At 39.0% G+C, this 24,934-nt stretch overlaps 1 protein-coding gene across 3 annotated transcripts in view; it reads left to right on the top strand.

Annotated features, from left to right (window-relative positions):
- agtpbp1 (ATP/GTP binding carboxypeptidase 1) overlaps nucleotides 1-24,934 on the top strand; it is a 125,021-nt gene that overhangs the window by 84,446 nt on the left and 15,641 nt on the right. For all 3 annotated transcript variants that reach the window (XM_055161334.1, XM_055161333.1, XM_055161332.1), the window contains 2 exons: nucleotides 3,057-3,233; nucleotides 11,232-11,383. In XM_055161334.1, coding sequence (XP_055017309.1) covers nucleotides 3,057-3,233; nucleotides 11,232-11,383 — 329 coding nt within the window. The remainder of the gene's footprint in view (nucleotides 1-3,056; nucleotides 3,234-11,231; nucleotides 11,384-24,934) is intronic.

The raw sequence follows: 24,934 nt of genomic DNA, 5'->3' as shown, positions 1-24,934 counted from the left end.
CTAGTTTTCATCTGCATCTTTCATCATCATTTCACTTGCTCAACGGTAGGAGGATACTTTTTATCATTTAACCAATTGCTGCTATTTGGCCGTGATGTATGTAATGTGCGCCACTAATTAGGCTGGTATACTGGTATATTAAGCTTTTCCCAAATCCCATAGGAAGAAGGGCAATAACGTCTTTCCCCTTGATGAAATTCACCAAACATTCTCTTTGTTCCGGCTTTAAATCCTCGATCTCGGGAATCGTTAACAACACTGAATATATCACTCTTTGCTGATTGGCTGGTGCCCGAACTTGGACTTCCGGGGTTTTTGCGAACCGTCTATTGTATTCCTATTCCTGACTTAGTCGAGCGGAGGCACTAGGTGGCGCCAGCCCGACTACCATATCTCTTAATTTAAGCAAAGAGACCTGTAATCCGATATATCGTGATGGTACACGATATTATTGTGAGAACTCTGACGATACGATATCACGATATTTCAGTTACTGTTACATCCCTACTCGTGAGTTATCTATGTCCATTTATATAAACAGTCTACGGTCCTGACCAAGACCAACTGAGGATCTGGTGATGGGTCCACACTGCTCCTGACAGGTTTAACTTTAACAGCATTGATGGATGGGTCAAATGCAGAGGACCGTAAAGTATACTTAAAACTAAATTAAAATAAGTTGTATAAACACCGCCCCGCTCCCTATTAAGTCAGCGCAATTAAAAAACGCTTTATCAAACCTCTCCATTACACAGGGTCTGCTTTCCTCTTATCTTCCACCTCCTATCCTCCATCAGCGAGGTCGATATTATTTAAAAAATGTCATCAAAGCCGCTAATTAAGACTCTGGTGAACACGTCAGTCCTGGATTCATTAAAATATTTGAAATGGCTTCCTCGGTCGCCAATTAAAATTCACTTCACTAGTTGTATTTTGGTTGCATAGCTGTAATTACACGCCAGAGAGAGGCTGTCTATCTAATCTTCCTCTATAATTTGCCTTATTCACAATCTTCTGACACGTCGAAAACATGTCCTTTTTTGCGGTATTTTTGTAACTTACCTTGAATTTGAGGCTTCATTGGAATTGGATTTTACTCATTTGTATCTCGTACCACTCCACGAAGGTCACAGTTTTATTTCAGAGTTAAAAAAAATCAGAAGAGAAAGCACAGGCGCCTAGTTAAAATAGTATAGCTTCAGGCGACAGAACTTTTGAGAGGTAATAGAACTGCAAGCTTAATCGCAATTAATTAGAATATTTCAAAGAGCGAAATGTAAAAGCTATAGTTTAGACGTCTACAAATATGTTCTGAAATGCCTGCAGTTCTTCTGTTAGTTTAGCAGTTCATATTTTTGTCCTTTTTACAGTGTGAAGTCAAGTTATTATTTTTATTTTTTTTGCCTTATGAACAATAAAAACAGATATATAGGGATTTAACATTATTGAAAGTAATACATAAATGTTCTATATTAGGGGTTTTCAAATTAACCCGTGTGGCATGATGGTTTAGTCCTTTCTAAATCCTGGTTTTAGTTCTGGTTTTAGTTCTGGTTTAGTCCTGGTTTTAGTTCTGGTTTAGTCCTGGTTTAGACCTGGTTTAGTCCTGGTTTTAGTTCTGCTTTAGTCCTGATTTTAGTCCTGCTTTTAGTTCTGGTTTAGTCCTGGTTTAGACCTGGTTTTAGTTCTGGTTTAGTCCTGGTTTAGTCCTGGTTTATACCTGGTTTATACCTGGTTTAGACCTGGTTTTAGTCCTGATTTTAGCCCTGATTTAGACCTGACTTAGACCTGGTTTTAGTTCTGGTTTAATCCTTTTAGTCCTGGTTTAGACCTGGTTTTAGTCCTGATTTTAGTTCTGGTTTAGTTCTGGTTTAGACCTGGTTTAGACCTGGTTTTATTCCTGGTTTTAGTTCTGGTTTAATCCGTTTAGTCCTGGTTTAGACCTGGTTTTAGTCCTGATTTTAGTCCTGGTTTAGACCTGGTTTTAGTCCTGATTTTAGTTCTGGTTTACACCTGGTTTAGACCTGGTTTTATTCCTGGTTTTAGTTCTGGTTTAGACCTGGTTTTATTCCTGGTTTTAGTTCTGGTTTAATCCTTTTAGTCCTGGTTTAGACCTGGTTTTAGTCCTGATTTTAGTCCTGGTTTAGACCTGGTTTTATTCCTGGTTTTAGTTCTGGTTTAATCCTTTTAGTCCTGGTTTAGACCTGGTTTTAGTCCTGATTTTAGTCCTGGTTTAGACCTGGTTTTAGTCCTGATTTTAGTTCTGGTTTAGACCTGGTTTAGACCTGGTTTTATTCCTGGTTTTAGTTCTGGTTTAATCCTTTTAGTCCTGGTTTAGACCTGGTTTTAGTCCTGATTTTAGTCCTGGTTTAGACCTGGTTTTAGTCCTGATTTTAGTTCTGGTTTAGACCTGGTTTAGACCTGGTTTTATTCCTGGTTTTAGTTCTGGTTTAGACCTGGTTTTAGTCCTGATTTTAGTTCTGGTTTAATCCTTTTAGTCCTGGTTTAGACCTGGTTTTAGTCCTGATTTTAGTCCTGGTTTAGACCTGGTTTTAGTCCTGATTTTAGTTCTGGTTTAGTTCTGGTTTAGACCTGGTTTAGTTCCTCAAAAACATATCAGTAGTTGTGTTTTGTTTCATTTCTACATTCTTCTGTAACCTTGCTTTGTTAGTTTCTTTTTCGCTCAAGAATTGTAATTGAAATTTTTGGCCTCATTATTTTTATTTATTTAATTATTTATTTATTTTTGCGGTCATTATAGCTCCACTCTTTTAAACTACAGCTACGCCGTCTCAAAATATAACTTACCAGCGCTTAACCCATTCATTTTCCTGTCACATCTTTTCTCTTGACAGTCGATGTAATCTGCGCTCCATGTTTTAAATAAATACATTTTTATTATTAATCTTGTGGCATTTTTTTCTTGCCAAATCTTATTCCCTCCCCAAGTGTTGTTTAAATATTTAGCTTCTTTTGTTTTGTTCATTTATAGCAACACTGTGTTTCTGTTTTTCTATTATATTTCTGAGCTGATTGGTTTGCGTTTGCATTTCCAGGCCCTCCCCAAGATCCTGTCTCAGATCGCTCCGGCCTTCAGCATGAGCAGCTGCAGTTTTGTGGTGGAGCGCTCCAAAGAGTCCACGGCTCGAGTGGTGGTGTGGAGGGAGATCGGCGTCCAGCGCAGCTACACCATGGAGAGCACGCTGTGTGGATGTGACCAGGGCAAGTACAAGGTAAGAGCAGGACCGAGACTAGGACAGATTAACCTTTCCACACGGGTTTATACTACAGAGAGACTACAGAGGCACAAGTGGTCCATACTGGAGTCACTTTAGTCAAAGGGCTCATGTTACGATATTTTCTGATCTACTTTATAAGTCGCTCCGGAGTATAAGTCGCACCATAATAAAAACAATAGAACAGAGAACAACAGACTGTTAATGTCACATATGAACAGTTCTTCAGATAAACTATAACATAAACAACAGAACAGAACAAGTTTAACAAACTCTCCATCTCACTCCAAATCACTAAATCCATTCAATTCTCCATCCTGTCATGAAAAAGTGATGAAAACGTTTTGAAATTTTGTTAGTGAAAAAGAGTGGGAACCCTGCAGTTTTCAAGTTTGCAGCTCCTTTTTACCTTTAGTTCAGTAGAGATTGTGAATTCCAGGTCTGAGATCATCCGAGTGATTCTAGTGACGGCGTAAACACAGTGAAGCACTTCCTGTATTACCACATGACATCACAAGATGAGTGTTGATGGTGAAGCGATCACCTCTACCACAAAAGTTACTCAGTTCACCTTTAGCATAGTTGATAATACGAGAACTGTAATTGCAGTTTTCATTTATGAGCAACTCCGCGACCTCCGGAGGCAAACAGAGCACCGCTTCGTCTTCTGTGTCGCTGTCATCAGACTCAGCATCAGTTCCAGGTAGAATTATTCCGGCCTTTCTGAATCCCGACAGGACGGTCTGTCGTCCTTATAAGTTTGTTTAAAGGGATAGTTCGGATTTTTTGACATGAATCAGTATGTCATCCCCGTGAGCAGTGTCGTGCATCAACACTGACTTACCCCCGAAAGCGTCCGGTGAACCGAGATACTGGCCGTTTTCGGTGCTGACGAAAGTTGTCCGGCAAGTTGGCTGGGGACAGTAAAATAAAGCGTTTTTCTTCTCAAAACAATTTCTGTTCAGAAGAGTGATACATTTGCATCACAAAACCATCGTCGCCTAAAAAGTCAGACCTCATAATCGCTTGGCGCTATTTTCTCTCCGTTCGTACCACTGGGCGCTGCCGCCAGGTGAGGTCTGACTTTTTAGGCGACGATGGTTTTGTCATGCAAACATATCACTCTTTTGAACACAGATTGTTTTGAGAAGAAAAACGGTTTATTATACAGTCCCCAGCCAACTTGCCGGACTACTTTCGTCAGCACCAAAAACGGCCAGTATCTCGGCTCACCGGACGCTGTCGGGCGTAAGTCAGTGTGGATGCACGACACTGCTCACGGGGATGCCATACAGATTCATGTCAAAAAATCCAAACTATCCCTTCAAATTTTAAGTTTCAGTGGTACAGAAGTAATGGTGCGATCGACTGACACGATACAGAAAAGGACAGAGGCTCTTTCTGCAGGAGACATGCACAGTAGAGTGAAGTGACAGTGATACAGGAGGAACAGGAGCAGCAGATACTGACACACAAGACTAGAGCCTCTCACAGCTTCAGTGTGAAAGTTTTAATATATAAGTCATAGGAAACACCCAAACCATGAAAAACAGTGCTACTTATCGTCCAAAAAATACGGTATGTTATAATGTTGTTTCCTCATTAATAACAGACCTGGAGTTGGGGTTTTTTGTTTTTTTTTTCATACACAGTTTAACACACAAATCCTGCATATTTAAGCTGAGTTCTTCTCTCAAGCTGAAAGCCCCTCGTAATGTCAGTGTTGTGTTTTTAAACTCTGCACACCTTCACTAGAATCATTTGGATAACTTCAGCCCTGAAATTTCCAGTCTCTACTAAACAAAAGTTAAAAAGAAGCTGTTAACATCCGCTTCATGACACCACAAGTTGGAACAGAGCGTCTGGAGATGTAGACAGATCAATAAAAAAACATTAGTCAAACATGTGTGAATGAAACAAAACTACAACTCCAGGTCTGTTTTTGAGGAGGCAACAGCATTCGAACATGGCTTAACTCTTTCTCCCATGAAGACGACATTTGACGACCCCCCTGTTCCCTTAATGACGACTTTTGACACCTCCGCTGTATCACTAAAGACGTGATTTGACGACCTTTAGAAATGGCTCGGTTTTTCACATTTAAACAGAGGCTGCGATAGGTCGGGGCCACTACAACCCACACTAGACTGACCAATAGGATTCAAGGATATGTTTTCGCAGATTTTTTCTGAAGTTAATCGAAGTAGTGACGATGGTAGCTTCCGGAAAAAACACAACAGGAAACACGTGCAATGGAAAGATCGCGACGCTGCGGCGCACAGTTTTAGAAATAATGAGGAGCGGATGTATTTTATGGATAAGTTTAGAGAAAGTGACTTTTATTGATTTCAAAGTGATGATGAAGTTGATTATAAAGTGGAAAACAGCGATAGCGACGGACTTTCAAAGAGTGAAACTTCCTTTTTTTTTTATTACACACAACTGGGTGCATAAACTTGATATAACAAACATGGCTGTGTGTCGTCAGCAGTTACATGTTGGCATGAGGGAACATAAACACAACATATCATATAGAAACAATACAATATAATACAACAACAAAAAAAGTGCATTTAAGAATAGAAAATGATAATAGCAAGGGAAGTAGAGTTCATTCAGCCAGAGTTCATAAAGTCCAGGGGTATTTCACACATGTAGGAATACACTTTTTGAGGTTTAGGTCTCAGAGAGTGAAACTTACGAAGGTGAGAATGCGTCTGTGTGGAGTCCTGCGATATCCGAACAAACTATCCGGGCTTTATACTCGATTATGAACCAAAATTGCCCTGAAATCTGGATGTTGCCCAGGCGAGTCCTTTAAAATATTTCAGTCTTTTTTTTCCAAGATGCGATGTATAACAGAATCGCTACAGAAAAAACGCTTATGCAGAGCTCTGCGCACGAGAAAATAGCCAAGATGACAAATACTGGACACCCACTGACGGGGAAGAGTTTTATTATGATATTATTATATTATAATAAGCTGAATTAGTTGAATAAGCTAAATGAGTTGAATAAATTAAATAAGTTGAATAAGCTAAATGGAAAAAAATTAATTAGGTTTACACAGGTGTGCAACAGGTAAAAACAGGTGCACACTTGGCTATACTGTATCTGGTGATATGAAATCTGTTTAAATACTTTGACAAAGTATATTTTTAATTTTTTTATGAATATAGTACTCAGAACATGCAGATATCAAATGCTGAATGTAGTTTTTTGTTTTCGATTTTGCACCTGACCAGGTAAACTCTCATTTTCAGTGAGCTGTTATACACCTATAAATGAGTTGAATCACATTTAAACATCCATAAATGAAGAGTTCAGAGTCTAAGGTTTCCAGAGATACTAAATATGTCTGTGTTACAATTAAGTTCATGAGTGTAAAATTAATTTATAATCACTCGTGGAAGTCTGTTTTCTTTTATGCAATTATGCTCTATGGGTAGCCCTAGTAACATATGTATGGGTTGTTCCTAGTCGGCGTCCAGGGGGGAAAGAGTTAAAGCTCGCAAGAATCAATTTTGTGTAATGTGGGCCTTTTAAACGAGAGTAAACTGCAGAGACTAACACAGACTACAGTGTAATATGATCGCGTTTCATTTGTATAAACACAGACAATAACGCAGACAGCATTTTCGGTAAATGCTTCTATCACAAACAAAATTAAGTTTAGTATTCGCAATGACACTGTATTTTTCCCTCTTGTTTTTGTTTTTAATATTTGATAATTGTTTGTGGACATATAATAAATTCACACATTCTTAATCTGTATTCAGTCCAAATCTTTGTAACACGATTTTCATTTTTGCCTTGTCATTGTGCCGGTGTTTATTACAATATTTGTTTTTTTCCTGCTTAAAAATGGTCACATGTTACATCCGTCCAGCAGGTGGAGCTATAAGCCTTGTTTTTTTTCTTCATTTTATGCCTGGGTTTGCCCTTTGACCCCCTCACTCTCCTGTTTCTTTCCTGGTTTCTGTTTATGTATGCAGTTTCAGTTTAAAAAGCTCACATTTCCTCTTGAGACTCGGCCCGTTCCTTTGTGTCCATTGTAGTGGACATTGAGTTAACCAGTCGATCTTTAAAGCGTTTTGAGATAAACTCTTAACGGGGTTGGACTAGGTTTCTCTGCCTAAATCGGGCTGGGATATTACAGGGTGTAATCATGTCCAGGATACAAAATGAACTCAATAGGACTTAGTTTGTGGCTTCACTATGATTAAAAAATAAAAAAGGAATTAAAAGGGAGTCTAAAAACTTTTTACACCAAAATGTCCCCAGCGTCCATTACAGAGGACAGGTTACAAAATTATAAATAAATATAAAAATGAACAAAATCTAAATGCTAAGGTGTTCATTTACCTCCAAATAGATAGAAAATTACAAAAAATAAATATCGCAATACACTTTTTTTGTTCGGGTCCCAGGAGGAGTTTGGACACACCTGCTCATTCAAGGTTGTTTTTCTTAATTTTTACTACTTTATACATTTTAGATACAGATAGAAGACATCAAATATATGAAACAAGATATATGAAAATCTGTAGTAAAGGGAAAAAAGTTAATAAGTCAACTAAATATTTGTGTATCTTATATTCAAATCCTCACAGTCGTCACTACACAGCGCTGCAAACCCTTGGTCTTCTCTCAGTAAGCTTCAAGATGAAGTCTCCTGAAATGGTTTTCACTTCGCAGCTGTGACTTGACTTAGACTTAGATAAACTTTATTGATCCAGAAGGGAAATTATTTGGACACAGAAGGGTACACGTCATAACATAATATATAACAAAAAGCAAAAATGTAAATGATTAAAATAAATTCTAAATAAGTTGCAAAAAAGATAGCAAGAGACAGGTGTCAAATAAAATAATTATATGTCAATATAAAAGTCAAAATAAAATAGAGAAATAAGTAATAAAATATAAGATCACAGCTTTATACAAGAGGTCATACGAAGACAGTGCAACAATATATGATGATTGACAGGACATAGGGTTATCTGTTACATAAGGGTGAGTTGTTCTGCAGTTGTAGGGAGTATTATCTGTCCCTCTATAGTCTAGTGCAGTGGGTGAGTTGTTGTGCAGTTGTAGGGAGTATTATCTGTCCCTCTGTAGTCTGGTGCAGTGGGTGAGTTGTTGTGCAGTTGTAGGGAGTATTATCTGTCCCTCTGTAGTCTAGTGCAGTGGGTGAGTTGTTGTACAGTTGTAGGGAGTATTATCTGTCCCTCTATAGTCTGGTGCAGTGGGTGAGTTGTTGTACAGTTGTAGGGAGTATTATCTGTCCCTCTGTAGTCTGGTGCAGTGGGTGAGTTGTTGTGCAGTTGTAGGGAGTATTATCTGTCCCTCTATAGTCTGGTGCAGTGGGTGAGTTGTTGTGCAGTTGTAGGGAGTATTATCTGTCCCTCTATAGTCTGGTGCAGTGGGTGAGTTGTTGTACAGTTGTAGGGAGTATTATCTGTCCCTCTATAGTCTAGTGCAGTGGGTGAGTTGTTGTACAGTTGTAGGGAGTATTATCTGTCCCTCTGTAGTCTGGTGCAGTGGGTGAGTTGTTGTGCAGTTGTAGGGAGTATTATCTGTCCCTCTGTAGTCTGGTGCAGTGGGTGAGTTGTTGTACAGTTGTAGGGAGTATTATCTGTCCCTCTATAGTCTGGTGCAGTGGGTGAGTTGTTGTACAGTTGTAGGGAGTATTATCTGTCCCTCTGTAGTCTAGTGCAGTGGGTGAGTTGTTGTACAGTTGTAGGGAGTATTATCTGTCCCTCTGTAGTCTGGTGCAGTGGGTGAGTTGTTGTGCAGTTGTAGGGAGTATTATCTGTCCCTCTGTAGTCTAGTGCAGTGGGTGAGTTGTTGTACAGTTGTAGGGAGTATTATCTGTCCCTCTGTAGTCTAGTGCAGTGGGTGAGTTGTTGTACAGTTGTAGGGAGTATTATCTGTCCCTCTGTAGTCTAGTGCAGTGGGTGAGTTGTTGTACAGTTGTAGGGAGTATTATCTGTCCCTCTGTAGTCTAGTGCAGTGGGTGAGTTGTTGTACAGTTGTAGGGAGTATTATCTGTCCCTCTATAGTCTAGTGCAGTGGGTGAGTTGTACAGTTGTAGGGAGTATTATCTGTCCCTCTGTAGTCTAGTGCAGTGGGTGAGTTGTTGTACAGTTGTAGGGAGTATTATCTGTCCCTCCATAGTCTAGTGCAGTGGGTGAGTTGTTGTACAGTTGTAGGGAGTATTATCTGTCCCTCTATAGTCTAGTGCAGTGGGTGAGTTGTACAGTTGTAGGGAGTATTATCTGTCCCTCTATAGTCTAGTGCAGTGGGTGAGTTGTTGTACAGTTGTAGGGAGTATTATCTGTCCCTCTATAGTCTAGTGCAGTGGGTGAGTTGTTGTACAGTTGTAGGGAGTATTATCTGTCCCTCTGTAGTCTGGTGCAGTGGGTGAGTTGTTGTACAGTTGTAGGGAGTATTATCTGTCCCTCCATAGTCTAGTGCAGTGGGTGAGTTGTTGTACAGTTGTAGGGAGTATTATCTGTCCCTCTATAGTCTAGTGCAGTGGGTGAGTTGTACAGTTGTAGGGAGTATTATCTGTCCCTCTATAGTCTAGTGCAGTGGGTGAGTTGTACAGTTGTAGGGAGTATTATCTGTCCCTCTATAGTCTAGTGCAGTGGGTGAGTTGTACAGTTGTAGGGAGTATTATCTGTCCCTCTATAGTCTAGTGCAGTGGGTGAGTTGTACAGTTGTAGGGAGTATTATCTGTCCCTCTGTAGTCTGGTGCAGTGGGTGAGTTGTTGTACAGTTGTAGGGAGTATTATCTGTCCCTCTGTAGTCTAGTGCAGTGGGTGAGTTGTTGTACAGTTGTAGGGAGTATTATCTGTCCCTCTGTAGTCTGGTGCAGTGGGTGAGTTGTTGTGCAGTTGTAGGGAGTATTATCTGTCCCTCTGTAGTCTGGTGCAGTGGGTGAGTTGTTGTGCAGTTGTAGGGAGTATTATCTGTCCCTCTGTAGTCTAGTGCAGTGGGTGAGTTGTTGTACAGTTGTAGGGAGTATTATCTGTCCCTCTGTAGTCTAGTGCAAGTGGGTGAGCAGGAATGTCCATGATGGAGAGCAGTTTGTCCGGTGTCGTCTTGTCCCTCATTGTGACAAATGTGTCCAGCTCACAGACTGATCACATGACCAGCTTTACAGATCAGTCTGTCAATCCACTAAGTGTCTCTTTTACTGGTGCTGCTCCCCCAGCAGACCACAGCCAAGTACAGGGCACTGGCCTCCACAGACTGGTAGAAGATCCCCAGTAACTTGCTGCACACTTTGAAAGGCCTGAGCTTTCTCAGGAAGTAGAGTCTACTCATGCTCTTCTTGTGCACAGCGTCACAGTTGTCCCTCCAGTCCAGCCTGTTGTTCACCTGGACGCCAAGGTACTTGTAGTAGTCACTATTTCCACCTCATGGCCCTAGATGGTGATGGACTTGTCTCAGTCAAGAAATGCCAAGAGTGCAAACCAGGGTTCAGAGCGAACATGTTTTAATCTAAAGCAAGTTTTGAGTTTTTTTTGTTTATTACATTCCATATGAGTCATTGAACCTACAATGTAAAATGGTAAAGTGGAAATAAACAAGAAAAATAAATGGAAAAGTGTGTCCAAACTTTTACTGGTAATGTGTCTATGGGACTACGCCTCTGATGAAAATAAAATAACTGGATTTTCTTGTTGCTGGGCAGAGTTTTGTGTATTAAGTGCATTAAGTACACTCTTTATGACCCGTCTGTACTTATATTTGAGTGATATAATGGATTTAAGTGCGTGGTTTGCTTTCAGGTCACATATCAGGTATTTAGGTCTGTAATTTTTACTAGAGACAGGAGCAGGTAAACATACCGGATAATCAATAGGGGAAAATGGCATCATCTTGTAAAACATCAAATCCAACCATGATACTCCTTCACATTACATCAGATTAGCTGGATTAGTCATTCTTTTTTTAGTACAGTATTTGCTTGTTGTGTTCCAGGGCCTCCAGATCGGGACCAGGGAGCTGGAGGAGATGGGAGCCCAGTTCTGTGTGGCTCTGCTCAGGCTGAAGAGGCTCACGGGGCTCCGCAACCACCAGCCCCTCCTCGACCTGGAGAGCGACATCATCGGCAGCCACGCCAAAGTCGCCAGGTTAGAGCAGACTTTATATTTAAGATTGAATAGGCCTGTTTCAGTTATGCTCATCATATACAGCAGTGTTTGCCAAACTTTTTTTCTGGGGACCGATGACTGAGTGATCGTGTCTCTTCGAACAATTAGTTTTACTCATGTTTTAAACCTGAAAAACAGTAATTGAAGCAGCAATAAAAGGATCCATTCAATCGCATATTTGGGCATTAAATGTAGAACAGTTCCTTTTCTTTTCAACATTCAACTGAACCAGCAATATTGGAACAAAATAGTCAATAACATAATTACAAAAAGATTAGAAAGTATACAAACTATGTCTTTCATAAACATTTCAGACCTACATGCAGATCATGACTAGGCGGCCCAAAAAAAAATCTTTTGCGACCCACCTGAGGGTCGTGACCCAGTTCTGACAGTCCTGGAAAAGTCAAGGAAATTGAAAATGTCATTTTCCAGGCCTGGAAAAGTCATGGGATTTTGTATATTCAATGAAAGTTTTGGAAGAGTCAAGGAATTTTATTATCTCTTTCACGCAACTACATCGTTCTGTTAAGTTCTCATGAGGCTATTACGATTATTTCTGAAACTCTGCACCTTTTGTTTAAAAGAGACGACAGTAAATGCACTGACAGTATTTTGAATGTTTAAAAACTATAATAACAAACCATAAGGTGAGTGTAAAGGATTAACATTTCATATCCAGCCCTAAAAGTCTGATCAACTGTACACATGTAGGTGCTGTAAAGTCATGGAAAATTCACTTTAGGTTATGAAAAAATCATGGAAAAGTTTTGAAATTTTGTCAAAGAAAAAGAGTGGTAACCCTGCGTATAGAAAAACGTAAAACAAGATATAGAGTTGACAACATGAACACTGAAAGTAATATTTTATTGTACTATCTTATACAAAATTGACTTGTGAGCTTTAAGGCATGTTATAAAACATGTTGTTTGCCCTTCAAAAACATACCTGGAGTTGTGTTTTTGTTTCATTCAATAACGCAGCTTTATTAGTCTGTCCACATCTCAAAACGCTCTCTTCCACTTTGTGATGTCATGAAGTGGTAGTTTCAGGCTTCCCACAGTCATGGAAATCCTGGAAAAGTCACGGAAATTGAAAATGTTAGTTAACATGTTGAAAAGTTAACAGCTACTTTTCCCCTTTAGTTCAATAGCGATCGGCAATTCCTGGTCTGAAAATCATCCAAGCGATTCTAGTAAAGATGTAAACACAGTGGAGCACTTCCTGTATTACCACATGACATCACAAGGTGGATTAGAGTGTTTTCCTTTTGAGAGAAGAACTCAGCCTAAATATGCTGGGATTTTTGATGAGACAAAGTATGTGACCATGGAACCTAAAAAAAAAAAAAATTAAATCCATAGAAATTCTGCTCTATTTTAGCAAACACAAATATTGTAATAGTCTGTTGAATTTGAGTAATGATTCCCCTTAAGGTCGTTTCAGGGGTATAATTTTAAACGAAAATAATCCATCATTTTGAGCCGCTCTCCAATTTTTTACCACGTCGTCAGCTCTGTGTTAGGACTGTGGACGTGAGATTTGGATGTTGTCAGATCCCCGAGCCGTACGTACTTGTCCTGTCATAACTTTTAATCGAGAGCTAAATATAGAAACAATAACTATAAATGGGATTGTAATCGACCCACACATTACTGGTGAACGAACGGGCCTCTTCCTGGAGCAGCCTGAGCTCGTCTTGTTACGACGTCCAGGAAAAAGAGGAGGGGGCGGTCAGAGATGTGTAGCCCGAGATCCAGAAAACTCGCTTCTTCAATACTTTATGAAGATGTGAGTTAAAATAGAAATGATTTTTAAGTTTCTATTTGAATTTCTTTTATGTTCTGGTGAGATTGTGTTAAAATAAAGCTCAAATTAAAGGTGCACTGTGCGACTTTTTAGTTCGGGCGTCCCTCACCTGCTTGTTTCTATGGATTGGATGTCATTTCTTTGCCTGGAATGTTCCACAGTGTGACTTTAAACAGCTCTACTTTACATTTATTTGATTACAAGTGGTGTTATAGCTCAAAAATACTTAGAAAAACAGACATTCTGACCGTGAGCGGCGTCGCCTCTCCGCAGATCTGACCTGTAACTTGGTCTGGTTTGGTCTCCACGGAGATAGAAAGGTTTAAAGCCACACTGTGAAACATTCCGGACAACGCAGTAACTTTAATAATCTTCATGGGGAAAAGCGTTTGACGGACCCTCCATCAGAAAATTTACACAATGCACCTTTAAAGTCTAACTTGAGTGAAATAAAATTAAATATCGAAGAGGACAGTTCACAAATGTTGGACTTTATCATTTTGATTAGTGACCAAAACCAAGAACTCAGTGCACTAAACAAAAAACTGCATAAATATTCATTTTACCCACCCCCTTGTCTGTATTAAATATTTTTGGCCTGTAGAATCTCTTGTGATCTCATCTGAAACCCAGAAATCATATGAACAAAAAAGTACCTGAGGTTAATCCGAAATTTGAGAGCTTTAATTCCGAATAAAAATATTAAAATTCTGAATAAAAATTAATTCCGCTTTTAAAAGACCACGTAAACACTTCCTAATTCAATTCCTAATTAGGGCTGGGTATCATTAAGAAGTTACTGATACGATACATACTTCAATACAGTGAGCTTTCAATTCGATACGATATATTTCAAATCGATTCAGTATGACTCATTATAAAATATTGGATAAATCATAACTGTGATACAAAAAGTTTTTTTTTAAACCGCTTCTTGTGCAAAGTTCATATGAAACACAAACATTTTACTCATCAAAACAGTGAAAATGTCAAATGTGTCGCATGAACAAGTTTCCTTCCACTAAACAAGCAACAAAACTGTAGCTGTAACAAAATAATTTTGTAAAATATACCAAGAAATATCAATACAGCAGCCCACAATATCAATACTGTGTCATCACAATAAGCAATACGCTTTTTTGATATTTTGATATTTTTGCACACTCCTATTCCTAATGAAAATGATTATTTGGACTTAAACTTGATTCCAAAGTAAGTCGGTGGTTTATTCCGATTTTAAAGCTGAATTAATTTATTTCTCGATCATGTAAACGTTTCTTCTTCGTAAAAATAATTCCGGTCGTTCAGCACATGCTTGTTGGGTCGCCCTTCTAACGTGATCCGGACGATCCAGCTCCACCAGTCGTGGCTTCAGACTTTCATCCACGTCTCTTTGGATTTGCGAGAGGGATGCAGGAGTGGGCTGAGGCAGAGCAGCCGTCGACTCAGTTTGTCTTCTTCCTCCTTCTCCGACACTCTTCCCTTCTCCTCCTCAGCCGACTGACGTAAAGCGTGATGACAGAATTCTCGAACAGCTGCTGCTTCATTATCATTGAAACGACAGCGGAAAAAGTTTGGATCGTGTTTGTGTCCGTGGCGTAACGACAAACCGAGGTGACAGAAAAGTCGGTAGCAGCTGAAGTGTGCGTTTTCTTCTGGTCGACGTAAATACTTTCATGTCTCTGTCCAATCAGAGCCCTTCCCCACCCCCAGACGTTAAGCAGAATTAAATAAAAGCGATTTAACGTGTTTTCCATGTAAACTTGAATTAGAATATTTTCATTCAGAACTATTTCATTCAGAACAATCAATTCGGAATAAAAAAATCATCATGTGAACGTGGCCATTGAGATGATTTTGTTTGTAAACGACGATTGACCAATGAGCTCCTTCGTCTCTCACGCGTCTTTACATTTCTTGGTTTTTGTACGTCTAAATATCAATATAATCTAACTGGCAATGCCATCTACGAAATCCAATGCAAATCATGCAATAAATCATACATAGGGGAAACAGGCCGGGCATTTCACATCCGAAAAAAGGAACACCAAAAGGAATGCGAAAAGGAAACGTCAGGGAGACTCACCAGAACACAAAAAGACAAAGCAGAACAGGAAAACCTAAAATCTAAAATCCGCCATATCAGACACTGTAAAAGGAACAACCACATTATGGATTGGGACGGGGCTCGGATCATTGGATCGGAAAACAACAAGTTCAAACGCTGGATCAAGGAGGACAGTGAAATCAGAAAGCGAGGCACGGACAGCATGACCCGTGATGACGGAGCGTTCCTCCTTTCACACACCTGGGACACCCTCCTCCAGAGACACCGGGCGACGGGAGGCGTGGTCAGTCTGAGCGACCTGCAGGTCCGTCAGGCTGACCACGCCTACAGGAAGTAACAACAACTGATATACGACACGTCAACACCAACACCGGGGACAGTTCTGAAGATGCAGCAGCCAAAACATGTCAACAAGGTAAACACACTTTACTGCATTGTCTTTAAAAAGAACCCAAGAAGTTAAAGTATATAAGAAGACATAATGAACATCATTGGCCTATCAATATAATCTGCTTAGCTTTTTCTTAGATATTAAGTTTTTGTAGTTATTGCCCCTCCTCTGGTCCGTAGAGTGAAAGTCGCGGTTGTTAAGTGTTGTTTACAGGAGGAGGAGGTTCAGAGGAGGTGTGGTTCTGCTTCCTTAATTATAGATGGAGAGTGGTGACAGAAGATCATCTCGTCAATCAGATGTTGTAATTACAGCACGCGTTTGGATACGAAGGAAATGTAGTGATATTTATATTTAGAGGTACACTAAGTAACTGCAATTTGCTCGTCTCCATGTAGATGTAATTTACCTGGAATGTTCCACAATATCACGTTAAACCCATATATCCTGCGTTTATTCAATTGCAGGTATTTTTATTGGGGAAAGAAAGTAATCTCTCCACAGATCCGACCTATAATTTAGCCTGGTGGCATCTCCTGCTTGTCTCCATGGAGATGACAATGTGGAGCATTCCAGGCAAAACAATAATATTTTCATGGAGACAATTCTGAAGGACGTGTATCAGAAAAATAGATTACAATACAATAGTAACAGTAATAACTTCCGTAACAACGCATAGAAAAACATTGCAGATTTCTCCTCAAATCTTTAGGTCTACAGTGTTGTCACAATACTGAACTACTTCTACTACTAGACTACTACTCTGTTACTATTATTTCAAAACTAGTACTTTCTTTTATATCATCCTGTGGTCTTATATCTGTGTGATCCCTCAGTGGTCCATGGGCGTAGACTAGTTATTATCATTCTTTATTTCAGACACAAATATTATTCAATCCATAGTTTAAAAAAAAAAACAACAAAAAAACACACAAAGCACCCAAATTAGTCTATAAAGCTCATTAAAAAGTGTGGAGTTTCTCAGAGCAGAGGCGGGACGTATTAGCCAGGTTGGTGTAACCTAGTGCCTCCGTGCAGTTTTATTCCTTTCTAGCGACTAGATCAGGAATTGGAATACACTAGACGGATTGCAAGAACACCGGAAGTTGTAGACCGCGCACCAGCCAATCAGTGAAGAACTGTGAAGCCATGATGTCAAACTCAAGCGTCTGTCTGGGTCCCTTTTGTGGTACATCACAACAGTAAACAAAGCGGTCGAGGTGGATGTAGACGAAGACAGACATTCTGTGTTGGCAACAATTCTTGAGATCGAGGATTTAAAGCCGGAACAAAGAGAATGTTTGGTGAATTTTATCAAAAGGAAAGATATTATTGCCCTTCTTCCTACGGGATTTGGTGCATTACATACTTCACGACCAAATATTAGCGATTGGTTAAATAAAAAAGTACCCGCCTACTGTCGAGTGAACAAATCCTAATGTTGCTACTTCGTGGAAACCGGCTGATGAATCAGACTAGGTCTGCATGAGCTCATTTGAGGATTGCTCAATGTCATTATGATGGAGTTTTCAAACACCTCCAGTCGCTGCATAAATGTGTACATTAAATGTCTAAGCAGTGCCTCACACGTGGGAGTGTGAGCGTCCACAAACAGCTGACTGGCGCTGTGCCACCTGGGCACCTGCAGCAGAAACCTAAAGGCGTCATTGTCGGCCACAGTGAGCATGCAGAAGGTCCCACGTCCATAATTCCACCACAGAGGGGCTGTGTACAGTGGAGTGCAATAGGTTCTGAGCAGAGAACATTTAACATCATGAGAACACGTACTATATTTCCTCAGCAGCATATTTGCCCGGGCATACAGTTTACAACACTGTCTCTTGATGTCTCTGTCTGGTCTATGTGCTCTTAAACTTGTTCTGATTCTCATTCTAAAACTATTTAGGAAATGTTAATTTCTGTCCTGTGAATGTGACTTTTTTAATATCGATACCTGCGCAAACGAGTTTCTAGTTTCAATAGTAGTTTAAGATAATCAGAGGTGGGGACTTGCAAATCATGACTTGGACTCGAGTCAGACTTGAGCCACAATTTTTAGGACTTAAAACTTGACTTGATAAAATAGACTAAGACTTGGGACTCGACTTGGGCTTGAAGGTCAATGACTTGGGCCTTGACTCGGACTTTGGGCCTGTGACTTGAGAAAACTTGATGCCTCTGCTACAAAAATATATGTTTTCAGAAAATACTTTTCTCTTTACAGTTGATACATGTTGTCCTTAATTTTACAGGAACAGGAAGTACTGTGATGTAGTATCCTCAAATGTACTACAGTAATATACAGTACAATTTGGATTTCTACAACTCTCATATAATTATACCATGATTTCTTAAGTACAATTTAGTTTAAAAGTCATATAAATATCAAAAATCGAAGCTATATTTAGTACTTTGGTTTAAAAACTTGAAATGACTAAAAGCTCAAAGCAGACGACTTCGAGTTGACTTGGAAGTATGGGCCAGTGACTCGAGACTCTACTTAGACTTGCCTGTATTTGACTTGGGACTTGACTTGGACTTGAGGTCACATACTTGAGACTTACTTGAGACTTGCCAAACAACGACTTGGTCCCAACTCTGTCGATCAGTATCTGATTTTCGATGCTTTTGACAACCTTTAAAAGATAAGTCGACACAAGTAAATGGCGGACCCTCTACCAGAAAAGTTACACAGTGCAACTTTAAAGAGCTTGTACCTGACCTGAACATGTGAACATCAGCTCTCAGGAGTCTAAATAAGTCCACCGTGTACTGTCGTCATCTATTTATAACAAGTTTTTATTGTCCGATAATCAGTAGTTTCACAATAGCATGGTTCATTTCTGTCCTGTGAATGTGACTTTTTTAGTATCGGTACCTGCGCAAACAAGTATCTAGCTTCAATTCTAGTTTAAGCATCGATTAGTATCTGACTATCGATACTTTTGCCAACCGTTCGTACTTTAACTTGCTGCCTCTGCTTCACAGCTCCTCCATCTAATTAATGTCGTTCAAACTCCCTAGTCAAATGAGGTCAGGACAGATTAGACGAATATTAATTATTTAAGTCCGATCCGACCACGATTCTATCTTAATTTTGTTTTGAAATTGTCAGCCATTTTCTTCGCTTGATTTAGCAGACTGGGTTCACTCTCCAAAAACCACTTAATGTCTCCACTCTTTGTCTCTGCTGCTGGCCCCATATTGATATATTCATTTATCATTCATGTGTTAAGGGAGTTGGCGAGCTCTGTGTGCGTGTGTGTGTGTGTGTGTGTGCGTGTGTGTGTTTATGGTTTTATGCCTCCTACCACTTAGCATTTAATAGGTCATCAAAACAATAATTGGAGCGACCGCTGGGAGAGGAACAGACCATCAGAACATTTGGAAAAGGTGGCCCATGTGTTTGAACAGAAGCAAAACCTAATGACATCATTTTTTTTTTTTTTTGTTTGTTTTTCAAAATTACCGGGATTTTTAACATGAATCTTTTGACGAGTTGGATCAGGGGAAACCAAACTTTTTTTCTCTGGGGGCCACATTTTCGCTCCTGACTGTGGGCCGGTCGTATAAGAGAATTGTTTGACCCTGACAGCGTAGATTATATTCTTTAAAAACCTCCACACTTTCTTTACATATCAGACAAACTGCACGGTCCTCACACTGAACAAAAAAATAATCGGTCGTCCACTGTTCTTTGAAAACTTGGCACTCTCTGTCAACTTTTTCTACTTTAACACTCGCCGTTTTGTGATCCTTAACTGCACTACAGAACTAAAAGTAACGAAAATTCGGCAGCAAATGTAAATACCACATATAATTCTTTAAATAGAAATATAAATACTTCATATAAATGTCATTTTTTATTGAAAATCTACAAAATACAAGATGCAGACGTGTTATTATTTGCCAAAAAGTAATAAAAAAATAAATAAATTGGCTATGACACTTTTGAGGATTGACTCAAGTTCAAGTGGTGGGGGTCAGTGGGGCTGGGGGGCCGGTCAAAGGGGCGTGGAGGCCTGGAGTTGGTCTGTAATCCTTTGTTTGATGACCCCTGGGTTAGATTCATATAAATAATTGGTAGGATTTTTTTTATTACAGTTTCAAAGGCAGTTGGACAGGTTTTCTTTTTTTTTTTTTTACAGAAAAAAAAAACTGTTAAATAGTACTTCGAGGTGCACTGTGTAACTTCAGGTTCTGCTACCACTATTGCTTTGTGTGTAATGTTCCACAGTATGGTTTTAAACTTATAAAAGATGCATTTATTCAGACCGGTTTAGTCCTGTTTTAGTCCTGGGATCCGTCCTGGTTCAGTCCGTATGCGGCGCAAAAGTCCGGCATCGCAGTTTAAGTCACATAAACGGTAAACAGACGCTATCCGTTTTTTCCGTTATTCATTTAAACACAAAATCAAAAACTGAAGGAAAAAAAAAGAATCATTATACATTTTTTCATTGATTTTGTATTGAAAAATGAATGATACTTGGATTCAAATAACTAATGTAAGTTTTTTACAGTGTTTTTGCAGTCTTTAAGAGTTATTGGGTGACAGTAACTCAATAGATAGAGTGTTTGTCCCTTAATCCAAAGGTCGCTGGTGCAATTCCAGCTCCCACAGATGAATGCTGTTGTTTTTGAAGTCCTTTGGCAAGACACTTAACCCTCTGAGACCCAAGCATTCATTTCCTGGATGAAAAAAAATTTAACCTTGTTTAACATGTTTGTACTAAGCCTCTAATACAGAAAATAATTAGTTTTTTTCTTTTTTTCTTTTTTTTGAGGAATCTGTGGAAATGTTGCAAAATTGCAACATTGGGCTTTAGTGGTAACAAATATTACAAACTTCACATTTAATAAAAGCCAACTTTGTATTAGTTATTGCTCACTCAATAAAATTAAAACATATTTTAAAATGAATAAATTTAATTGAAAAAAACAAAACAAAACAAAAAACATCTTTTTTTTATACAGAACAGCACTAAGTACATGGTATGGCCCCATAGCTGATGTGATGCCTTGTAACCTTTTCCAGTGCTTTGCTTTCATCCATCCACTTTGTGGACAACCTCAGTGTTAGGGATGAACAGAAGCAAGACAAAGTTTGGAAGATTAGGCCATGGTCTGGTGCTAGACCTAGCAGGGTTACCCTGCACACTACCTTGGTTCACATCGAAGTCACAGAGTATGCCGGAGATTCCTGTTCTTGCCCAGACCTTAAAGCCCCAGGAATGGGGTTTACCATGCATATATTGCCTGATTCCACTGAACCTTCCCTTGAAAGGAATCATCATTTCATCAATGGAGTTAGTTTTGGCCATCCTGACTTGTCAAAGCCTGATCTCGTCAGATCTCAGAAGCTAAGAATGGCCGGGCCTGATTAGTACTTGGATGGGAGACACTGTGAATTCCAGGTGCCACAGTGGGGCGCCAGTTGCAAAAACCCATCGTTGTGTCCTTAGGCAAGACACTTCACCCACAAAGTGGTGTGTGCAGTGGAGGTCAGACGGGCAGGTGGCGCCGATTGGCAGCCTCCAGGGCAGCTGTGGCTACAGTAGTAGTTTACCACCGCTGAGTATGGAGTGAATGAATAATGAACTGTAAAACACTTTGGGGATCTTGAAAGGTGCTATATAAATGCAATGCAATGATTAATTAATTAATAAATAATAGTAAATAAATAAAAATGTATTAATTATGCTTTTCTAGCACTATCTTTAGAAACTTCTCCCTGAAGGACTTCAACCATAGCCAAATCTTCCAAAGTTTGTCTTGTTTCTGTAACACTGTGGTTATCCACAATGTGGAAGGATGAAAGCACAGGAAACAGTTCTCACTAACACTGTCCTCTGATTCTATTTCAAAATTATACAATTTTATATAGTACACAACTATAAACACACACACATTCTATTGGCTCAACACTCAGGGGTGAGGGATTCTCTGTGTAAAAAGGGCACCCTTTGTAACCCCAGTGTTGCGTTTTTGCAACATTTACTTAAATCACTCTAACTCATATGTAGTATATACTTTTTTAAAAATATATTTAACTTTTCTAACACTAAACATGTTAAGAATGAAAGAAAAAAATATCACAGATTTTTTTTACTTACTTATACAATTGTTAAAATGTATCCAGAAAAGAGAGCTGGGTGGTCAGTAGAAGGCAGCCATGTCGTTTGACTTTGGAATGTCATATTCACTCCAATATTCATATTTTCCTCCAAAGTGTAATATAATGTAATACAGAGTGTTGGGTGCTGGTATATTGTTTTTGTCAATTAGTTTGTTACTATTCACTTAAAGTCAATGTCAGTGGGGCACAATTGTCTACTAACCCTGGAGCGACTGAAGTGTCTTTTTGCCTCCTGTGTTTCAACTTGGAAGGGTTGAAAGTCAGTCCCAGCCAGTGATTTCTGTTGAGACCTGATCGGATCCGGTTAACAAGTGACTGACATGAAATTCAATATTGTTTCTTGTGATTCAAATTGAAAGTTAACTTTTAATTCAACTTTAAAATAAGTCTTCAAATCAAGTGACTGTGAGTCTTCTGGTTCAGTGAATGAGTTTGAGTCTTGCTGGTTATGATTCGTTGATGTGTGGGTCTCTGTGTGTGTGAGTTCCTCAGGTTAACTGTCAGTTTCCATTGATATAAGTCTCATTAACCAAGGTTTAAACCACCTGTCTTAACACTGAAGTATTCATGTTCAACAGTGAGTGAATTGAGTCCTTGTTCAATTTAGTTCTATTTGTTCATTCAGGTTCTTCAAATAATCCTGAAGAGTCATCTGAGTTTTGAAGTCGTACCTTTGTAATTTCCTGTCGGTGTAACTTTTCAATTCGTTTCTGATGGATGCTTCGGTAGAATGTTTTGAGTTTGTGTGTGATTTATCACGGCACTGGTGGATGTTAACAGGTCGAGCGGTGCGGGTTTAACTTTGTCTCAGATTAACTGCTAGGCTTCATTACAGAATAAATTAATCTTCGGCTTGTGAGGACGACAGCAGCAAATAAGAAGGATGTAAAAGGTTTTTTCCCTGAAAAAGTGTATAAAGTTTGTGCTGAGGGGTTTTAGTCTTAAAACAGATATAATTGTAAAATATAAAGCTGATATAAAGCTGATTACTTTGCGGATTTCACTGATTGCAGGTTATTTTTGAAACGTAACCCCTTCAATAAACAAAGGACCACTGTATAAAAATGTGACTGTTTACTATTGTGAGGTTTTAACTGTCAGATTTTTTCCAGTCAAAATCATCTCTGGCGTAGTGTTGTCAATCAATGAGTCAGTCAATCAAGCAATTTTGATTTAATTGCCTACTTTAAGCCGAGTGAACTTTGACTTCCCGTGACGCCTCCCTCTCCCTGGAGCCGTGTCTGGAGTGAATAAGTAATATTGGCGTTTTCCATCGACAAAGAGGCTCCCGTCAATGCTGTCTGCACCTGCTACAAAAGGTGTCTGTTTGATCAGATCAACACACACAACTGCAAATGTGACAATCAGAAAGAGTGAGAGAAACAGAACTGTTCGTGGTGATTTATTGTGACATTTTAATTGAATTCTACTGCTGGCTTGTGCTTTTCCTTTACTTTATTAAGATGAGGCGATAAGAAGTGAAGGAGCCGCGTTGTCGAGGCAGAAATATGAATCGGCAATACAAAAACACAGGAATAAATGTGCTTCTAATTAAAATATGAAGAAGTAATATTCATAACAATAAATAAAAAAAAAGATCAGATTCTGAAGTGATTAAACACTGTCTGACTGCAGATACCTTCTCTAGTGTAACATTACTTAAAGTACATAAACTCTTTAAAGGTGCATTGTGTAACTTTTCTGGCGGAGGGTTTGACAAACGCCAAACCAGACCAAGTTAAAGGTCAGATCTGTGGAGACGCGACCCCGCTCACAGTCAGAACGCCTTTTTTTCTAGGTATTTTTGAGCTATAAAACCACCTGTAATTGAATAAATGTAAGGTTTAATGTCATACTGTGGAACATTCCGGGCAGAGCATTGACATTTCCATAGAAACAAGCAGGTCAAGCGCTCAATTTCATTTCTCTCCAGCGACTAGGTCAGGAACCGGAATTCACGAGACTGTTGAAGAAGTTGAGAAGTTGGAGAGTGAAGAGCTGTGAAGCCATGACGTCAAACTGAAGCGTCTGTCTGGGTCCCTTTTGTGGTTCAGCACAACAGTAAATAAAGCGTCGAGATGGATGTAGACGAAGATTCTGTGTTGGCGATGATTCTCGAATCGAGATCGAGGAAATTTGGTGAATTTTATCAAGGGGAAAGACGTTATTGTCCTTCTTCCTACGGGATTTGACGCATTACATACGTCACGAACAAACAGCAGCAACTGGTTAAATTTAAAAATCACCCGCCTACTGTTGAGCGAACGAATCCTAATGCTGCGAGGTCAGACGGTTTCCACAAAGTGATGAATCAGGCTAGGTGATGGGACCCTCAAAAAAAAAAGTTTACACGGTGCACCTTTAAAACAGTGACTCATGTTCATCTGTTTGGTTCTGGTCTGGGCTTAAAAACCTTAACTCATTTATATTTTGGTCACTTTTATATTACTAATACTAAAGAACTAATACCAGTATGTGTTAACAGTAACTACATGGCAGTTACACCCACACAGTAGAATTAAAAACATTTATTATTCAAACTAAAATATAGGTCCAGTTATTACTTAATGCCACAGTATATAACTTTTTAGCCAAAAATTTGACAAAATAATAGCTTTTATCATGATTATTGCAATAAAAAAACAACAACTTTAAAACGTGATTTTTAATGCGGTCCAATAATTATTTTTACAGTATGTAACATTTAGCAAAAAATAAATAAAAAATTGTCAAAATAAAAGCTTTTTTTGGTGATTATTGCAATAAAAAAATCCTGAAAATATGTGATCTTAGTGTGCATCTCCACAAAACTGACTTAATTGCTCTACTTGTTTCCATGGAAATGTTTCTTTAGCTATAATTTTCCACAGTATAGTATAAAACATTTCTATCTTCATGGAGATTGGATCGTGGTTTTTACTTTTCCGTGGAATCAAACAGGTGACGTTTCCAGAAAGTTACATTATTCTACTTTAAAATAATCTAATAAATACTTAATTACTGTGATTAAAGAAAATACTATTGTACTACTTGGACAAAATACCAATATTCTGTTTCAGTTTCTTTCTCTAGTTCAGAAATCTCTTTTGTGAATGGTAAAACCCTCGTGTCCGAATGGCCGGTGTAGTT

This window comes from Boleophthalmus pectinirostris, unplaced genomic scaffold (genome assembly GCF_026225935.1).
Source record: "Boleophthalmus pectinirostris isolate CB_2022bp ecotype Guang Dong unplaced genomic scaffold, ASM2622593v1 HiC_scaffold_4, whole genome shotgun sequence".
Taxonomy (NCBI): Eukaryota; Metazoa; Chordata; class Actinopteri; order Gobiiformes; family Gobiidae; genus Boleophthalmus; species Boleophthalmus pectinirostris.
This window is presented reverse-complemented; position numbering and strand designations above follow the sequence as displayed.